Here is a 19,409-nt window from a genome sequence, read left to right as displayed (position 1 = left end):
TGCCACAGCACTGAGTAAACACGAAGGGCTGCCTTCCCGCAGGAAAGAGACCCAAGCAGCAGGTGCTCCTTAGAGAATCTTAGGGGAAAGCAAAGTCTCTTTAATAAGATTTCTACAATACTTGATGCTGAAAGCAAACTTTGAAAATACGAACCAGTAAAGATAAAAACGTATTTCTGGATTGTAATAGAATAAAATAACTTGGCACCAGACAAAACTCATGTTGGATGCTCAGCAAAGAATCATAATGTGAGCAATGAAAAGCTGAGCTATGTAGACCAGGCAAGCACAGAGATAACTGGCCCAGCTGCCCCTTACGAGCAGGTTTTGGGAGGAAGGAGTGTCAGATAAATATCTACACTCCCTCCGCAGCACATTAACTTAACATAATTTTTTCTTTTGAGGAAGATTAGCCCTGAGCTAACATCTGCTGCCAATCCTCCCTTTTTTGCTGAGGAAGACTGGCCCTGAGCTAACATCCGTGCCCATCTTCCTCTACTTTATATGTGGGACGCCTACCACAGCATGGCTTGCCAAGCAGTGCTATGTCCACCCTCGGGATCTGATCCGGGCAAACCCCGGACTGCTGAAGTGGAGCAAGCACACTTAACCACTGTGCCACCAGGCCAGCCCCTATCTTATCATAATTTATCTCTGCCTAGGTGGGCTCTAAACTATCCAAGCACGGGACAGCTCTATAATTATCAGTTGATAACCTGGTCTTGTCAGGTTGATGGTTCCTTTCCAGATTATTACCTGGAGCAACTGAAGCTCCTAAATGTTGCTGGTGTTAAAAAGCTAATGAGAAAAACCATAAGAGAATATCCAGAGAAGAAGAGTTTTCGTTCTAAAGTGATCTGATTGTGGATGATTTTTTCCTTCTGTTTTCCAAACATTCCTTAACGCTCTTACATGTTATTTACAAAATAAATAAATGTCTAATACAAATGGTACCACAAAGACGAGAAGCCTCTAAAATATAATAAAAAGTCTTAAAAAACCTTTCTGTTTGAACTTGGGATGTTTGTAATTAATTCCTGCACATAATTGCAAATTTCTAGAAAAGAGATAAGGATGGAGTGGCCTGTACCTCATGAGAGGGTCTTAGAAGGAAATCATCTTGATTGTCACGCCCCCCCCCCTTTTTTTTACATGTTGCTTATTTTCCCTAGAAGCAAATATACAAGACATGTTTTATCTCAGATTACTTATGAAGAATTTTTTTACCTAAAATTCTCATATTCTTCCACTTGTCGTTTCCAAGGACAGCTCTGTATATTTGTGACAATTCGAAGATAGTCATCCTCTGAATACCTAAAAGTCAAATGTCAATGAAATTAGAAAATCAGGATCTTACCTATTGCTAAACAAATATGTAAGTCTTCTAAAGACATTTTTATAATCTACTCATTTTAGCCTTCTTGAATCTTTTCTGAAATAAGGTGACGTAGAAATAAGTAAATATAAAAACATTTCAAAACTTCTAGGAATATACAATTTGCAAAGAATTATTATGTTGATTTAGCAAACAAACCATGACAACCCACCAACTCACATTCATGTTTTATGGCCATTTCACCTTAGCTTTAACTCAATGACAAATAAATATATATTTTATAGATGCTTGCCATAAATATATGGTTTATCATTTTTTTCAGACTCTAAGTTGATAGATTTACCTTGGGATATATAGATCAAATTTCTCCAAAATAATCATCCTAAATTTTAATTCTAAACAGTACAATAAATAACCAGATTAGGCCCAATTAAGAGAGATATATATGGCACAAAAAATTATAAGCACAATGGTACCGTTTGGCTGGATCCCAGTCCCCAATAGATTTCACTCTCTCTGAAATTCCATCAAGTATTAATTCCTTTAACCACAGAATAGACTTTAGTCTTTAAGGCTCATCACTTAAAATGCAAATATCCTTTGAGTGAAAAAACCCTTAAATTTTCTTTCAATTAATATCTTAGTCATAAGTTGCCAGTTGTTTGAGATCAAGGCTCTGGAATAAAGAGATAGAGTATGTGTTGGTGAAAAGAGAAGATAGAGTATATGTTGGTGACTGGGTGGGGAAGGGAGAGGGCAATAAAGAACCTTGTCAGGAAAATCACTTCCTCATCCCCATACAACAAAATGCAGATCTTCCAAAGTTTATCTCTGAAAGGAGGTATTTGTTACAGTTGGGGAAAGTAGTCAACCAAGCAATTCCTTTCCCCCTGAAATTTACTTCTTTTGGGTATCTCTTTCTGTAATGTTGCCACTAAGATTAGTCAAGAATATTTTACCTTGGTTTCTGTTGGCCCACCTAAGGAAAGCTGAAAATCTTGAAAGACTTTGCTAAATACTAAAGGAGAAGCAAGGCAAAGAGCTACCACAAGAGAGATTAAAAATGGATTTATTTGTATACAGGCTTTCAACTTTAACAGATTTACTTCCCTCCCATGGGCCCTAAGACTTGTCCTAGTACACTAAGTGGCATGAGAGATCTATACGCTGGTCCCAAAACTTTGTCGACATGTGACGATTCCTATCTGGAGTGAAGATTGCCAGTCTCCAGCTGGTGGGAGACACCCAGAGACACCCTGCAAGACAGCATTAAGCTCAAAAAAGAAGAAATACACATTGAGCAGCCTAACGAAGTCTCTTTCAATTTCCGGTTCTTTAAGAGAGACATGACACTGCGGCTATTCTCTCCTGTCTCTTGACTTCTGGGGCGAAGTCTGCTCCAGTGGGGAAGTCTTGTTTACCACCAAGGCATATGATCATATTGAAAACAAGACAACAGTCAGAGCACTGTGTGTACCAGGGTCCATCAGGCAAAGTAACAAAAGAATCATTGTCTCACAACCTCTACTAAAGAGAAAATGGAAAGGGAGGGGCCAAATACAAATATCTTATCTAACTAAATCAATGAGAATTGCAATGTATTTTAAATCATCGAGACAAAACATATCATGAAAAGTACAGTAAATGGGAAATTACTGTCAAATCATAAAAAATAAATGTGTCTGAGTTTAAGGTTTTATTTAAATGTCATTTATTAGATGAAAAAAATTAAACTTCTCGACGCATAGCTGAGATAAGAAGACTAGGGAACTTGAAGACATAGCAATAGAAACTATTGAGATGGAACATAAAGGGATAAAAAAGATTGAATGAAAAAGTTACAGAGAATCATTCAATTGTGAGACAACCTCAAGTGGCCTAATATACAAGGAATTGTGGTCCAAGCAAGAGAAAAGAGACAAAAAAATTTTTGAAAAAAATTATGGGCCAAATTTTCCAAATTTAATGAAAACTATAAATCCACAGACCCAAGAAGCTTAACAAACCCAAATCACAAGAAACATAAATAAGACTATACCAAGGCACATAATAATAAAATTTCTTTAAATCAGTGATAAAAAGAAAATCTGAAAAGTAGTTAGAGAAAAAATATTATGTACATAGCAAAAAAAAAAAAATTACAGACTTGTCAGAAAGAATGAAAGTTGGAAGGCAGTGGAACAACATCATTAAAACTCAGAACAGGATTTGGGGAGACTGTCAACCTAGAATTGTATAGTCAGGAAACCTTTAAAAAAATGAAGGTAACATAAAGACTTTTTCGAGCATACAAAGACTGAAAGAATTCATACCAGCAAACCTGAAGTACAAGGAATACTAAAGGAAGTCCTTTGGGCAGAAGAAAAATGAACCCAGATTGTAATCTGGATTGACACAAAGTAATGGAAAGCACTGGAAATGTTACAATATGTAAATACATATGAAAGACATTTTTGTATTTTTCTAGGTCTCTTTAATAAATAATTGACCATTTAAAGTAAATATAATAATAATATATTGAGAAGTTTATAACATATGTAAAAATAAATGCATGAAAACTATAGAACAGAGGTCAGAAAGGGGGGAGGAGGATAGAAGCAGTATAAATTACTTGCAAGTAGACTATGACAAGAAAAAGAGGTATACTGTTCATGCAAAGCTATAAAAACAAACAAAATCACAAAAAGTAATAAAATGTCATCATAAAATTACTCAATCCAAAAGAATGCAGAAAAAGAGGAAAAGGGAGCAAGAATCAGGCAAATGGAAAACAAACAGCACGATGGTAGATTTAAACCCAACCATATGAATAATGACATTAAATGTAAATAATCTAAACATTCCAATTAAAAGGCAGAGAACGTCAGATGGGATCTTTAGAAGGCAGGAACCAATCGTATATTGTTTACAAGAAGTCCATTTCATACAAATAAACTAGTTAAAAGTAAAAAGATGGGAAAAGTTATACCATAGTAGAACTAAATAAAACAAAGCCAGAGTGTCTATATTTATATCAGATAAAGTAGATTTCTGAGCAAGAAATATTATCATGAAAAAAAATAGGGTAAAAGCAGAAACTGACAAAATAGGAAGAAAAGAATCAATGAAATAAAAAGCTAGTTCATTGAAAAATCAATAAAATTGATAAACTTCTTGCCATACTGATCAGGTAAAAGCGTGAGAAGATACAAATGATCAATATTAGTAATAAGAGAGGGTGCAGAATGAGTAGTCCTACAGACATTAAAAGTATAATAACAACTTTATGCCAAAAAATTTGACACCTTAGATGCAACAACATATTCATTGAAAGACATGAATTACCAAAGCTCACTCAAGAAGAAATACGTAATGGGAATAGTCCTGTAGCTATTAATAAAATTGAATTTGCAATTAAAATCCATCCCACAAAGAAAACATCAGGCCCTGATGGCTTCACTGGAGAATTTTATCAAACATTTAAGAAATATTAATATCAATTCTACACAACTCTTCTATAGAATTGAAGTAGGGGGATACTTCCAAACTCATTCTCTGAGAACAGTGATACTCTGGTACCAAAACCAGAAAAAGACATTAAAAGAAAGAAAACAAAATACAGACCAATATTCCTCATAAACATAGATGCAAAAATCCTCAACAAAATATCAGCAAATTGAATCCAACAATATGTAAAAAGGATAAGGCACTATGCCCAAGTAGGGTGTATCTCAGGAATGGAAGGTTGGTTTATTTGAAAGTCAATCCATGCAACTCACCATACTAATAGAATAAAAAAGAAAAACAGCAATGATCTCACTACATTAAAAAAAAAAAAGCATTTGACCTAATTCAACATTCAGCAATGACAAAAACTCTCAGCAAACTTGATGTAGAAAGGAACCTACACAAGTTGGTAAAGGACATCTACTAAAAAAATCCTATAGCTGGGGTCATACATAGTAATGAAAGACTGAATGTTTCCCCCTAAGATCAGGATCAAGGCAAGGATGTTCACTCACTCTCTCTCTTCCACAATGTAGCGGAGATCCAACCAGTGCAATAAAGCAAGAAAAAGAAATAAATCTATCCAGATTAAAAAGGAAGAAGTAAAACTGTCTTTATTCAGACATCACATGATCATCTGAGGAATCTACAAAAAAAGTTACTAGAGCTAATAATTTAGCAAATTTGCAGAATACAAGGTCAATGAACTGAATAATTCTACTTCTGTAGACTAGCAAGAAACAACTAGAATTAAAATTAAAAACAATTCCATTAATAATAACATCAAACATATGAAAACTTAGGAATAAATTTGACCAAAGATGTGCAAGACCTGTACACTTAAAAGCGCAAAATATTGCTAAGAGAAATTAAAGAAGACCTAAATAAATGAAGTAATATCCTATATTCAGGGGTGAGAAGATTCAAGATTATTAAGATGTCAATTTTCCCCAAATTCATATATTTGGTACAATATTAACCAAAATTCCAGCAGTCATTTTTTTAGAAATCGAGAAGCTGATTCTAAAACTCATATGGAAATTTAAAGACCTGGAAAGCCAAAAAAATTTGAAAAGTAACAAATTTGGAAGAGTTGCAGTACCTGATTTCAGGACTTATTACTGTGCTAAAATAATCAGAACAGTGTCTTATTTCTGTCAAGACAGATAAATAAATTAATGGATGAATAGAAAATCTAGAATTAAAGATTTTCAACAAGGTAGTTCAATGGGAAAAGAATAATCTTTTTAAAAAATGTTGCTGGAATGATTGGAGAACTATCTATTTTTAAAATACCTCACTCTATATACAAATATTAACCCAAAATGAATCATTACCCTAAATGTAAGAACTAAAGTTGGAAAATTTCAAGAATAAACATAAGAAAAAAAATCTTAGTGACCTTGGGTTTTGTACACACTATGCACAATATATACAAACTACAATAGAAGAAATCTATAAACTAAACTTTGTCAAAATTAAAAGGTTACATCTCATTGTGAATAAAATGAAAATGCAATCACAGACTGCAAGAAATACTTGTATGACACATAACTGACATAGAACTTGTATCCTGGATATATAAAGAACTCTTAAAATTCAATGATAAGAAAAACACCCAATTAAAAAATAAGCAAAAGATTTGAAAACACTTCAAAAAAGATGATAGACAGATGGCAAACCAATGCGTGAAAAGATGCTCAACAATATTAGTTACAAGGGAAATGCAATTTAAAATCACAATTAGATACCACAACACATCCACTAGAATAGCTAAAATGGAAAAGAAACCAACTAAATTTGGCAATGGGTGGAGTGACTGGAACCTTCATACACTACTAGTGGGAATGTAAAATATACAACTGCTTTGGAAAGCCATTTTGTAGTTTCTTCAAAAGCTAAACATACACCTACCATTCAACTCACCTATTCCACTCCTAGGCATTTATCCAAGAGAAATGAAAACTTATATCTGCACCAAGACTTGAGCACTACTGTTCATAGCAGCTTTATTTGTAACAGCCCAAAACGGAAAACCATCTAAATATTCATTAAGAGATGAATGGGTAAACAAATTGTGGCATATACATACAATGGAATATTGTTGCTTTTATGCAGTGATGAAAAGGAATGAATTATTGATACCTGCAAAAACAATGATCAGTCTCAAAATAATTATGCTGAATGAAAAAAGCTAGACAAAAAAAGGGTATACAATGTAGATTCCATTCCAGAAAATGAAAACTAGTCCACAGTGACAAAAAGCATATCAGGGGTCGCCTGGAAACAAAGGCTGGCATGGGGGTGGGGTGGGCAGTGGTAGGGAAGAATGGATCACAAAAAAGCATGAGAAACCTGTGGTATGTGGTGGATACGTTCCTAATCTTGATGGTAGTGATGGTGTTCATGTATGCCAACCTTCTTCATGTTGTATGCTTAAGTTGCTGTTTATTGTCCATCACTTACACCTCAAAAAACTTTCAAAATGCTCAATATTAGGCTAAAAAATTGTATGTTCCATGGTGATATAACTAAGATAATAACAATATGCATTCGCCATTTATTAAGGACCAAATATTTAAAATTCAAAACTCTAGTTACTACGAACCTACAGTATATTTAAATGGAAATGTTTTTTAAAGAGTTCCCTGGATAGCTAATAAGTTGCTACTTCCTATGCGCTCTCAGAGTGTTTTGATCAATATTCCTATGTTAGTCTTTCTCATATTGAATTTCATTTTGTGTTTACATGTTGGCTTCCCCTTCCATACTATCCTTTTTCCCCCAGGACCTCAAGGGCGGAGCATTTCTAGCCTAACACAATCCCCCAGGACATGCTAATTGTTCTAGACAACCCAGGAAATGCATGGTTAAATACAAACATGAAAGGTAATGAGGTCATAAACTATTCTGAATAAGTTCAAAGCAACATTTCCTTATTCCATGGGTTATGGCTTCTACTTAATAACTTTCCCCAGTGTTGACGTCCACTCACTGATCCTACTCAGAAATCACCCTGTATTAAAGCATAGCCCTCCTTCAGTGTATTGCCTGAGAATTCTCAGAGTAGACCTCAATAGCTGGTCAGTCATTTCAGCCAGTCCATTAACCCAACTCATCCTTCCTACTTTCCCAACTTTTCAGCATGAATAAAAGACGTCTGCATGTGTGTGTATCCTGTTAAACCTTTATTCTTTTTTTTTTAAATTAGTTATCCACATGTTGACTGCCCTGGACTTGGTGTTTGAGCTCCCTCAATAATGGTTGATGTAGAATTTGCTGAAGATTTCACACAGGAAATGGAGGAAAGGGGTTATATTTTGAGGTAGTAGAGATCTACGTTTCACCATTTTTAAGAGCAAAAAATACAATAAATCTGTATCTTTCTTTGGCTGAGTCTTGGACTTGAGTGTAATGTTTTGTCTCAACCTTCTTCATTGGCCCAGGATGTGTATGGGGAGCCTCTCTTCCCTGCCTCCCTTTCTTTTCTCATTATTGTGCCAGAACCAGCTCATACAAGCTTATGAGAGCTGCTGCCTATTAAATTTTCAGGAATGTTGTGAGCAGGTTATTAAACCATTGGTAGCTTGAAATTGGCCAAGCTGGGAATAGCTACACCACAGGAATCAGCAAATGTGACAAATGAGGACTCTCTGCGTCCCTCACCCCATCCCAAGCTAGTTGTTAACATGAACAAGTGCATTGCTGTTCCTATACTTCTCTATCCTAATTGGGCAACCTGATGGCCTGGCTCAAAGCTTTTCACTCTCCCCAAGGCTTGAGCCTTATGGAGACCTGCTGAGAAGGCCAGGTGAGACTTTGCTGTCACACCTGACTCATCAAGCAAGACTGATCCAGAATGGTTCCAAGCCTGGGTGATACAAAATTATCATATTAGACCCAAATAGCAAGTACTACCTTGGGAAATTAAAGGTGACATTATTCCCACCAAAATTTTGAAAAAAATACTCTTAAATGTATTATACTTTTACTCTGGCTTCCTTGAAAAGCAGAGTTTGTGTCATTTTGAAATCGTTCTTTATATCAAGCTTAGTCCAGAACATTAAAATTACCATCCATTGTCAATTAGAATAAAGGTGCACTATAAAATATGTACAGTTTTTAAAACATTTTGTTTTACTGACATACACCCTCCAAAATTTGTGGCTGGCTCCAATTTAACTTAATATCAAAAGATGTCAATCATAATGGATCTAATTAGCTGCATAAAGGAGGTTTCGACTTTGCCGTCACTGATGTTTAAAACCAAGTCAACTTATGTATTATACAAGAAGAAATACTCCTGGCCATTTTACAAACAGAAGACAGTACTCAAGCTACTTACTTCCCAAGATTGCTGTGTTCAAAGAAACTTTTTTATGTCCAGTCTAGAAATGAAGCATTATCCTCTGATCTTATAAAGGGGAAGACTAAAGAATAACGAATATCAAAGGAAGGGGTCTTTTTTCTACATACTTGCCTTTTTCTACTGAAAAATAAATAAATCACCAACTAGCTTTTTTAGAAAATTAAGATTGCCATAGTGCCATCACGATTGGTAAGGGGGGAGCATGGCTGAAATGGCAAACCATCTGTGATGGAAAAATCACAGGTATGCTACAAGTGTGGGTCAATCTGTGGGATGTGTGTCTCCATAAAAGTTGGCATATTAAGTAAAATGCTCTAAATAACATACTTTCTGCAAATTTACATTTAAAGTTATTTTTCAGTTAACAAAGTAGAGACCACACCCCACAATCTTGAGGCAGCTATCCCTAACACAGTGCCCCCATGTTTATGGATGACAAAACTAAAAGTTCTGAGAAGATAAACATTTGGTCAATATTGTATTGTAAATGGATGACCTAAGAATTAAACTCACGTGCTTTGATTCACAGTCTGGCTCTCTTTCCAATATATCATGCTGCATCTCATTTATTTTCATAATGAAACTGAAAATTAGTTCCATCAGAAGTATTTTCTGGTCCCAAGACATACAATAAATCATACTAAATAATGCAGTAAGTTATTTTCAGAAGAATAAATAATGCCTATTTAAATCATTATTAATAATATTCAAAATGAGACACATTATAAATAACATAGTAAATGATACTAAATATATTAAAATTTAAAATGGTTTTCTAGAAACTTCTCTTCGAAGATGAAGGCCCACGTACTGTGACTAGTTTTATCTCAAATAAGATATAAATAGGGCTCTTTAAAAGCTATAATTTATGATTAATTAATCTAATCATTAAATATTTCTTGGGTACTTATTAGGCGGCTAGAAGTTATTTTGAGGATATTCATTTATTAGTACCATTTAAGTAGCTGTGATATGGATTTAGTTTCTTTTAACATCTCTTCATGGTGAAACCCAACCTTTTTCTCCGTTGAAATGGGTGGGGATACCCCAATAATATCAAGTGAGTAGATTTCTAAGTGATGTTCTGTGTAGATCAGATAGTCTTTTGTAGCTAGTTTCTACAAAACCCCTGAAGAGCTCAGGTCTACATGAAAATAAATTCTACAAATGAATACAGCACTATATTTTCAATCAAAACAGCTAATCATTTCCACTGGGCAATACTTTTTAAAGGAATGGCTCATAAGAGTATGACAGCTAACAAAAAAAGTGTGTTGCAGGTAGACTGAGTTGAGCTAGGAATAGTATGGACATACCTACATTTCATCCACTAATGGTAGAAGAATTCAGTTTACATCATTTTCAACTCTGCATGATGGTAACTTCCAATTAGAATGCTGTGGTCATCGTCAATTGGCATGGGAGAAAGAAATCTCAAACTTTTATTCTCTCCACATTTATTAATGTCCCTTAGGCAAGTTAAATATAACCAAACAGCTTCAGGAATTAACTCCTAATGATTCCAATGTTCTTCACAGCCACAGTGAAATCTTCGAATTGTCATATTTGAAGAAGTCAGATATTAATTTTTAAAAAGAACACTTTCTCTGTCCCAGACAATTAACTTTTGGGGTTTTGGTATTAATTATATTTTTAAGATATGTGCTAGGAAATACGGCAAGCGGTGACTAACCTTAGCCAGCCAAGAGGGAACAGAGTGGCTATTTACAAAGGAGTGGGACTTGGTATAGGAAAGGCTGCACAGATTGGTGGAGCCTGCTAGGGCTAGCAACTGGGAGAGAGTAGGAGAGCTGTTAACACCTCAAGACTATAGGCTTCCAGAAAGGGCTGTAGCTGTCGGTGAAGAAGAGGGCCACTGGACGGGAGTGGTGGCCTTTGATGGAGGATGCAGTCGTCCCTAAACCAAACTCACAGAGAGGGATCCAGGGCAACAAATATCCCAAACTTTCTCTTCCCACTTTCCACTCTCCTACCAATGACTCCCATAGGCTGACCCTCACCAGAAGCCAAAGGGTATGAGGGTCCAATTAATGTAGCACGAGGACGTCAGCCTCCTGGAGCATGCAGCAAGAACAAAAAGAGTAGAGAGGTGATCTGGAAAGTTAAAAAGGAATACACAGCACAAATGGAAATCAATTCATGATGCTTTTAATCAGAATTATTTTGGGGTAACTGAATTTACTTCACTGGACTGGTTTGACATAACACCCAAACCAAGAAGTACCTCAGAATAATTTTAAGTATCTCCTTCACAAATATCCACAACATGCAAATCTATCACCAGGATAGAAAGAATGAATAAACAAAGAATAAAACTGCTATTTAAGATTTTCATATTTCCTCTTGCAATACAACATTTATGAAGACGAAAAAATGATGACCCATTTTTCAAGTTTATAGAAAGAAAACTCCAGATGTCTAGAGGATATCCAGAGATGAAAATAACAATTTAGTGATGTTATATTATCAATTTTTAGAAATAGGATCCCATATATTGCAAAGAATCTGAGGGAACCAATAAATTTAGTGTTTCTCTGTCTCTTGAAGACTAACATATAGTTAGAGTGAGTTGCAATAAGTGATGAGCTAGCATGGCTAGCATACCTGGCAAGATTTTTAAGCCATATGTGAGTGGCTATTAACCCTCTGCCTTTTAAATTCTTCTGACCCACATAAGCAAAGTTGATCTCTCCCTCCTCTGCAACCTCTGTACCACCCTATATCTACTCTATATCTCTACAGCACTTATCCTTTTGTTTTCATGTGTTTACCCAGTAAGTCCTTATTGGGCATCTGCTTTGTGTGAGGTACTGTTCTAGGGACCAATAATACAATAGTGAATAAAATAAACTTTTTAAAAAGTGCATGTTCTCACAAAATTTATATTGTAATGGGGATGATCAACAATAAACCAAATGTATGAGCTGAATTGTGTTCCCTGAAATTCATATGTTGAAGCCTTAACCCCTAGTACCTCAGACTGACTATATTTGGAGACAGGGCCTTTAAAGAGGAGATTAAGTTAAAATGAGGCCACTAGGGTGGTCCTAATCCAGTCTGACTGGTATTCTTGGAAGAAAAGGAAATTCATACATACAAAGAGATAGCAGGAGTCTGGCACTCATAGAGAAATGACCATGTGAGGACACAGCAAGAAGATAGCCATCTGCAAGCCAAGGGGAGAGGCCTTGGGAGAAATCAAACCTGTCAACACCTCAATCCTGGACTTCTGGCCTCCAGAATGTGAGAAAATAAATTTCTGTTGGTTAAGCTATCTAGTCTGTGGTAATTTGTTATGACAGCTCTAGTAAACTAATACACCAAATAATATGTAAATTAATAGCATGTTGAAGTACTATGTAAATAGTACTGTGAAAAAAATAAAGCAGGAAAAGAGGAAAAGAACGTATGTGAACTAGTGTTGCAATTTAGGGAAGGAAGCCCTCACTAGGAGGTACTAGTTAAGCTAAGATTTGAAGAAGATGATTAAGAAAGCTATGCACATATGGGGGTGTGGGAATGGAAAGAGCACTCTAGGCAAAGGGAGTGATAGTGCAAAGGCCAGAGGTAGAGGCAGAAGTGGTATGTTCGAGGAACAAGAAGACGGTCAAGGCGGCTGGAAATCCCCTATGAGTCACTCATGAATTCACTCACACAGGTGGCAGGAAATAAGGTCTGAAAGGTAAGGAGAGATCTGATGGGAGAGGCCTTGCTATTCAAAGTGTGGACCTCAGACTAGCAGTATTGGCATTACCCAGTACGATTGTTAGAAATGCAGAATCCCGGGCCCTGTCCCAGGCCTATGGAATCAGGATCTATAGGAAAACAAAAGCCCCAAGTGATTTGTAGGCACATTAAAGTTTTTAGCAGCTTTAATGAGGTATAATTTGTATACCATACAATTCACCCATGTAAAGTGTACAAGTCGATGGATTTTAGAGTATTCACAGATATGTGCAACCATCACTACAGTCAATTTTGGAAAATTTTTATCATCTCAAAAAGAAATCCTGTACACTTTAGCTATCACCCTCTGCATCCCATACATTTTGGTATATGATCTTCATTTTCATTCATCTGTAAGTATTTTCTAATTCCCCTTTAATTGCTTCTTGGACTCACTGAATAGTTAGGAGTATATTGTTTAATTTCCACATATTTGTGAGATTCTCAGAAATTTTTTTCTGAATATTGATATCATAATTCATCACAATGTGGTCAGATAAAATACTGTGTATTACTTCTATCCTTTTAAATTTATTGAGGTTTGGCGCCAGCCCCATGGCTGAGTGGTTAAGTTCACCTGCTCCGCTTCTGCAGCCCAGGGTTTCGCCAGTTCACATCCTAGGCATGGACATGGCACCGCTCATCAAGCCACTTGAGGTGGCACAACCAGAAAGACCCACAACTAAAAATACACAACTATGTACTGGGGGGGCATTGGGAGAAAAAGGAAAAATAAAATCTTTAAAATAAATTAAAAATAAATTTTAAAATAAATAAAATAAAATAATTTTAAAAAATTTATTCACGTTGGTTTACAGCCTAGAATACATGTATCCTGGAGAACGTTTCATGCACATTTGAAAAGAATGTATATTCTGTTGTCACTAGGTGGTGTATTCTATAGATGTCTGTTAGGCCCAGTTGGTTTATAGTGTTCTTCAAACCTTCTATTTCTTTGTTGATCTTCTGTCTGGTTGTTCTATCCACTCTTGAAAATAGGGTATTGAAGTGTCCAATTATTGTTGCATTGTTTATTTCTCCATTTATTCCTGTCAGTTTTTGCTTTGTGTATTTTGGTGCTCTGTTATTAGGTGCATATGTGTTTATAATTGTTATATCTTCCTTCTAGGTTGACCCTTTTATATCTATAAAATTTCCTTTTTTATTTCTATTAACATTTTTTATTTAAAAGTCTTTTTTTGTTCTGATATCAGTATAGCACTCTAGCTTTCTTGTGGTTGCTGTTTGTATGATATATCTTTTTCCATTCTTGTACTTTCAATCCATTTGTATATTTGAATCCAAAGTGTGTCTTCTGTAGACAGCATATAGTTGGATCAAGTTTTTAATCCAGTCTGACAATCTCTGTCTTTTGGTTGCATGATTTAATCCATTCACATTTAATGTTATTATTTATGTAGATTTAACTCTGCCATTTTACATTTTTTTTACATTTCAAGTATTTTTTGTTCCTCTGTTCCTCCTTTACAGCTTTCTTTTGCCTTAACTGAATATTTTCTGATGTAGCATTTTAATGTCTTTAATAATTTTTAACTATATTTTTAGTGATTGCTCTAGGGTTTGCCACATACATTTTAACTTATCAGAATCAGCTTCCAATTTATACTAGCTTAACTGCACTGATATATAGAAATATTACCCACAAAGCTCTATTCCATTTTTCTTCTTTTTGTGGAATTTTTGTTATACAATATAACATCTATTAATATTATAAACCCAACTATACATTGTTATAATTATTACTTTACCATCTGTAGTCATTTCCTTAGCCCAATACAGCTTTGCTCCCGCCCACCTCATTTGTGCTGCTATTGGTAAATATGTTACATACATATTTGAGAAGTTCCTATAAGGGCCTGTAGGCTACTGTAAAATTTTGTCTTTTATTTTGAGTGAAATGGGAAGACACTGGAACAGAGAAGTGACGAATTTGACTTACATCAAATAGGTTCCCTCTGTATACTTTGTTGAGAATAGTCTCTAAGGGATAGTCTCTCTAGAAGACAGCAGGGGTGGAAGCCAGGAGAATCAATTAAGAGATGTTTGCCACAATCCAGAAGTGGAATAAAGATGGTTTGGACCAGGGCGGAAGTGGCAGAGTTAGTAAGAAATGATCAGCTTCCGGATATGATTTGAAGTTAGCCGAGGAAATTTAATGACAGATAATGGGATGGATAAAAGGGAGGAGTCAAGGATAACTCCATTTAGGCCTGAGCACTGGAAGAATAGACTTGCCATTAACTGAAGTGGGGAAGAGTACTAGAGCACAAAGTTTAGGGGGAAGGCCAGGAGATCACGTGAGACATGCTAGGTTTGAGATCCCTTATATACATTCCAGTGAAGTATTGACTGGGCAGAGGTCCACACAAATCTAGGAAGAGGTTCAGGTGGGAGATATAAATTTGAAAATCATCACTGTCTATAGAGTATTTAAATCTGTGAGACGAAATGAGGTACTTGAGGACTGAGAATGAAGAGAAATGAGGTCTGAGGACCAAGCTCTGGGATACTCCACTGTCAAAAGTGAGGGGAGATGAGGAGAAATCTGCAAAGAAGAATGAGAAGGAGAAGCCAATGTACTGTAAATATTTGACTCTCTTAATCTACTGTGACTTGCTAAAAAGTAGAAATAATTTCTTTATCATCGTGTCTCTTATGCAAGAGTTCTCAGCCTGTTCACAATCATCTATACTTTGAAAAAGCTCCCAGTGAGTCTGATATGCACCTCCAGGTTGAAAATAACTGTCTCTATACCTAGCATAGTGCTGGCCACGTACAAGTTGCTGTGTGTTTCTGAAATTGAAATTTAACATATGATTACAACATAAAAACATCCAAAGTTTTCAGATACGAATTTTGAACTATGACAAAAATTAGCCACCAGCCATGATCTTACCAAGAGAAGCCACACTGATCCCCAAGTTGCAATGAAGGTAACTGCTGTGCAAGACGATGCTTGCTAAGTCCATTTACATTTCAGAAACTTAAGTAAAATAAGTAACAAAAAGTGAGGAAAGCGTATAGCATTTTGGAGATAGATTGCTTCTGAGTAGCTTCACATTATAAAGTCAAATGCCTTTCTCTTCTTATATTGTGATTTGTAATTCTGCTCTCATTAAGAGTGGTACCATCGAGTAGTGAAAAGAGAACAGTCAGAATTTCGTCCAAATTCTCGCTCTGCCATTTGTAACTGTCTGATGTTCTGCAAGCCGTTTAAACCCTGTGAGCTCATTTCTTTCACTTGTGGAATTAGAATAAGGAAATCTACTCTGAAGAAATATTGCAAGGACTATAGAATGTATTTAAATCATCTTGCATATAATAGGCCCACAAAAATGGTAGTTGTTATTATCACTATTAGTAATTTTAATAATAATAATTGTAATTATGATAAAAATATAATAATGTAAAGGATTATGAATTGAATAGTCAATTAGTTATCTATGGTTATGTAATAAATTACTCCAAAATTTAGTGGCTTAAAACAACAATAAAAATGTCCACAGTTTCTGTAGGTCGGGAATTCACAAGTAGCTTAGCTGGGTGGCTGTGGCCCAATAGCTCTCATTAGGATGCAAGGTCAAGATGTTGGTCAGGGCTGAAGGACCTACTTCCCAGGAGGCTCACTCACATAGCTGGTGCTAGATCTTGGCAGGGGCCCTTAGTTCCTTGCTATGTGGACCTCTCTATGTCCTCATGACACAGTTAGCTGGATTCCCCCAAAGCAAGCAATCCACGAGACGGCAAGCCAGAACTATCAAATTCTTTTATGACCTGGCCTTGAAAGTCACACATCATTATTTCTGCAATATTGTATTGGTTACATAAGCCTGCCCACTTCAGTGGGGTAGGGGAACAGCATGTGAATACCAGGAGGAGAGGATCATTGGTGCCGTCTTGGAGATTTGGCTACCACAAATAGTAAACTATACCTTTAACATTACCTGTTATATTTGAAAATGTTGAACAAGAGTAACAGATTTGCTTTTGGTTTTCTGTATCGCTTCTAAATTGGAAATAATTCCAGTTATTTCATAATGACCTTAAATAAGTGTGATTATTTTTTTTGTCATTGTCTTCTTATTAAAGGTTTCTTTCAAATGACTAGTTATTTGAGCAAGTATGAGGAAGCCTTCTCATGTGAATACAAAATCAACGTTGTAGTATAACTAGCTAGGCAGTCTTTCAATTTTCCTCTGAGGGAAAATTCAGCTTTGTTTCCACTGACAAACACTTATAATAAAAGAATGCATTATTTCAATCTTCAGCATGGTAAAAAAATGATACTAAGCCACTCTTACCAAGCATTAATTAAGGAATTCAGATTAGAATCATGCTGGTTATCTTCCAGCATCAACAACCACACACAAAATTTTTTATTCCTACCCTCCCTTGCCTGACTTCAAGTCATAAGCCCATTTTTTAAACTTTAAACTGAGAGAATTAGATTTTTTTTAAAAATGAAAGTCATACATTCTCATGGTAAGAACAGGAAAATGTAATGAATTAGAAGAATTCAAGAGATATTCCTTCGAGCTCTTAAACGTATGACTGCTTCTTTCTTATGTAGTCTTTGAGGTACAGAATGATGATTAAACCACCTTTCAATAGATTCAACATAACTTCTGTTTGGCATAAATGCAAAAAAATTTTCAGAGACTTCTATCATAGCCTCAATATTAGCTCATCTGCCCCAACTTAAAATCCTATATCAGCAAACACGGCCACTGCCTGGGTTACCAAGAGAAACTTTCCAGTACATTAAGAATGTACCATGTTGGTATGAACGGCTGTTTTGTATTAACTTCTTTCTGAGCTCTATACCAAGAAAAGGATGGAGTGCTAGATTTTGGAGCCCTTCAAGGCTGACCAAAAATGGCAACTTAAAGGGTCAGAGGTGAGCACACAGACAAAAGCGTAGGTATCACTTTAAGAAGCAATGACAGAACCATGAATTTAAAGCTGAGTAGAAACAAGTCATATATCACCCTATGCCAAGAAAATCTTTTATATGACCAAAAATCGTTTTCCCTGACAGATAACTTGAAACTTAGGAATACTTGCTTTGTTAGCAGGCTGTCAAGTGATATGCTCACATTTGGGTTTTTTGAAGTTTGGTCTGCAATAATTTATACCTCTTCTTCTCAAGATGCAATTCAGGTCATGCTGTACTCTCCAAGATAATAAAGAGTGAAGAACATTTACAGCCAGTCTTCAACTCACTTTGCCTTTCACCCTGCAAAATGGCACTTTCTAACTAGCATCTTTATGGTGACCCATTAAGATGATACCTTTCAGAAAATTCTATTGTTCTCAGTAATTCCAAATAGTATTGCATGAAACAGCTCATCAAACATACACACTCAACAAGTAGTGTATGGTTCAAGCCACGCCTAGCTTATGCAAAATGGCATTCCAAATCTTAATTTTGAGAATTTGGATCTTACCAAAAAAATCTATCTGAATGCAAGTGAATCTTTTATGCCTTAGATGTTGTGCAGGAAGATACAGGGCAATGGCTTATACCCTGTTCCTGAGAAGAAAATCTCTAAATCTTCCTGTCACTACAAATACTATTTAAACTACTTGCATGTTCAAAAGATGTAAGAGATTGCTGTTGTTTGAGAAAAACGTTTCCTTCCACCTTTAAGAAACACCTTAGGGGCCTATAGTCATTAGAATAATGGAATAGTAGAGCTATTTAATATATATATGGCAACAATATCTGGTTGACCACCACTGAGTGGTGCTTCCTTTCCATAGCATAGAGTTGTTGCCCCAAGCAGCTACCCAGCTAGGCACTACATTCCCTGACGCCAATCACATGCCAACTCCTCTCACATATTATTGATCAAAACCAGTTACATGACCCCAAACATCTAGGTGGGCCAGTGCCAGCCAATGGAATGAGCATGGAAGTGATGTGTGCCCCCTCCAAGCTGTGTGAGCTTTCTCCATAGTATCTTGTTCTTCCGCAGCAAGCCTGGGATCATCTGTTGAAGATGGCTACAGTGTAAGATGGAAGGAGCCAGAATTCCTGAGTTCATACTCAGAGGAGAGTTGCCTGATCAAGAAGGAATATCTACACTCAACATTGCATGAGAGAGAATAAAATTCCGCGTTATGACATTGCGCTTCAGGAGATTTCGTTAGAGCAATTCATCTACATTGACCAAATGGTGGGAACTGAACACATATAAATGCACATTTTCTTGGAATTCAGGATCATCTGGGAAAATTAAAGAAGAGCACAAGGAAGAAAGACGCAAAGCAACAGAGGCAGGAAATGCCAGGAGGAGGAGAAACGAGCTCATTTCCTGAATCAGCCCCTTGAAAGGATCTGCTTTTGGAAAAATCAGTTCATTGGTCTGAAGCAATGTGAACTAAGATGGACAGCCTGGATATCCAGCCAATCATCCTTTTTCTAAAAATATAAGCAAAAAAGATTAC

General features: G+C 36.0%; 1 protein-coding gene across 1 annotated transcript in view; it reads right to left on the bottom strand.

Moving 5' to 3' along the window:
• ST8SIA6 (ST8 alpha-N-acetyl-neuraminide alpha-2,8-sialyltransferase 6) overlaps window positions 1-19,409 on the bottom strand; it is a 117,812-nt gene that overhangs the window by 37,260 nt on the left and 61,143 nt on the right. The window contains exon 4 of the mRNA XM_046678124.1: window positions 1,228-1,314. Coding sequence (XP_046534080.1) covers window positions 1,228-1,314 — 87 coding nt within the window. The remainder of the gene's footprint in view (window positions 1-1,227; window positions 1,315-19,409) is intronic.

This window comes from Equus quagga, chromosome 12 (assembly GCF_021613505.1).
Source record: "Equus quagga isolate Etosha38 chromosome 12, UCLA_HA_Equagga_1.0, whole genome shotgun sequence".
Taxonomy (NCBI): Eukaryota; Metazoa; Chordata; class Mammalia; order Perissodactyla; family Equidae; genus Equus; species Equus quagga.
Note: the sequence above shows the minus strand (reverse complement) of the source record. Positions and strands in the feature narration are given on the sequence as shown.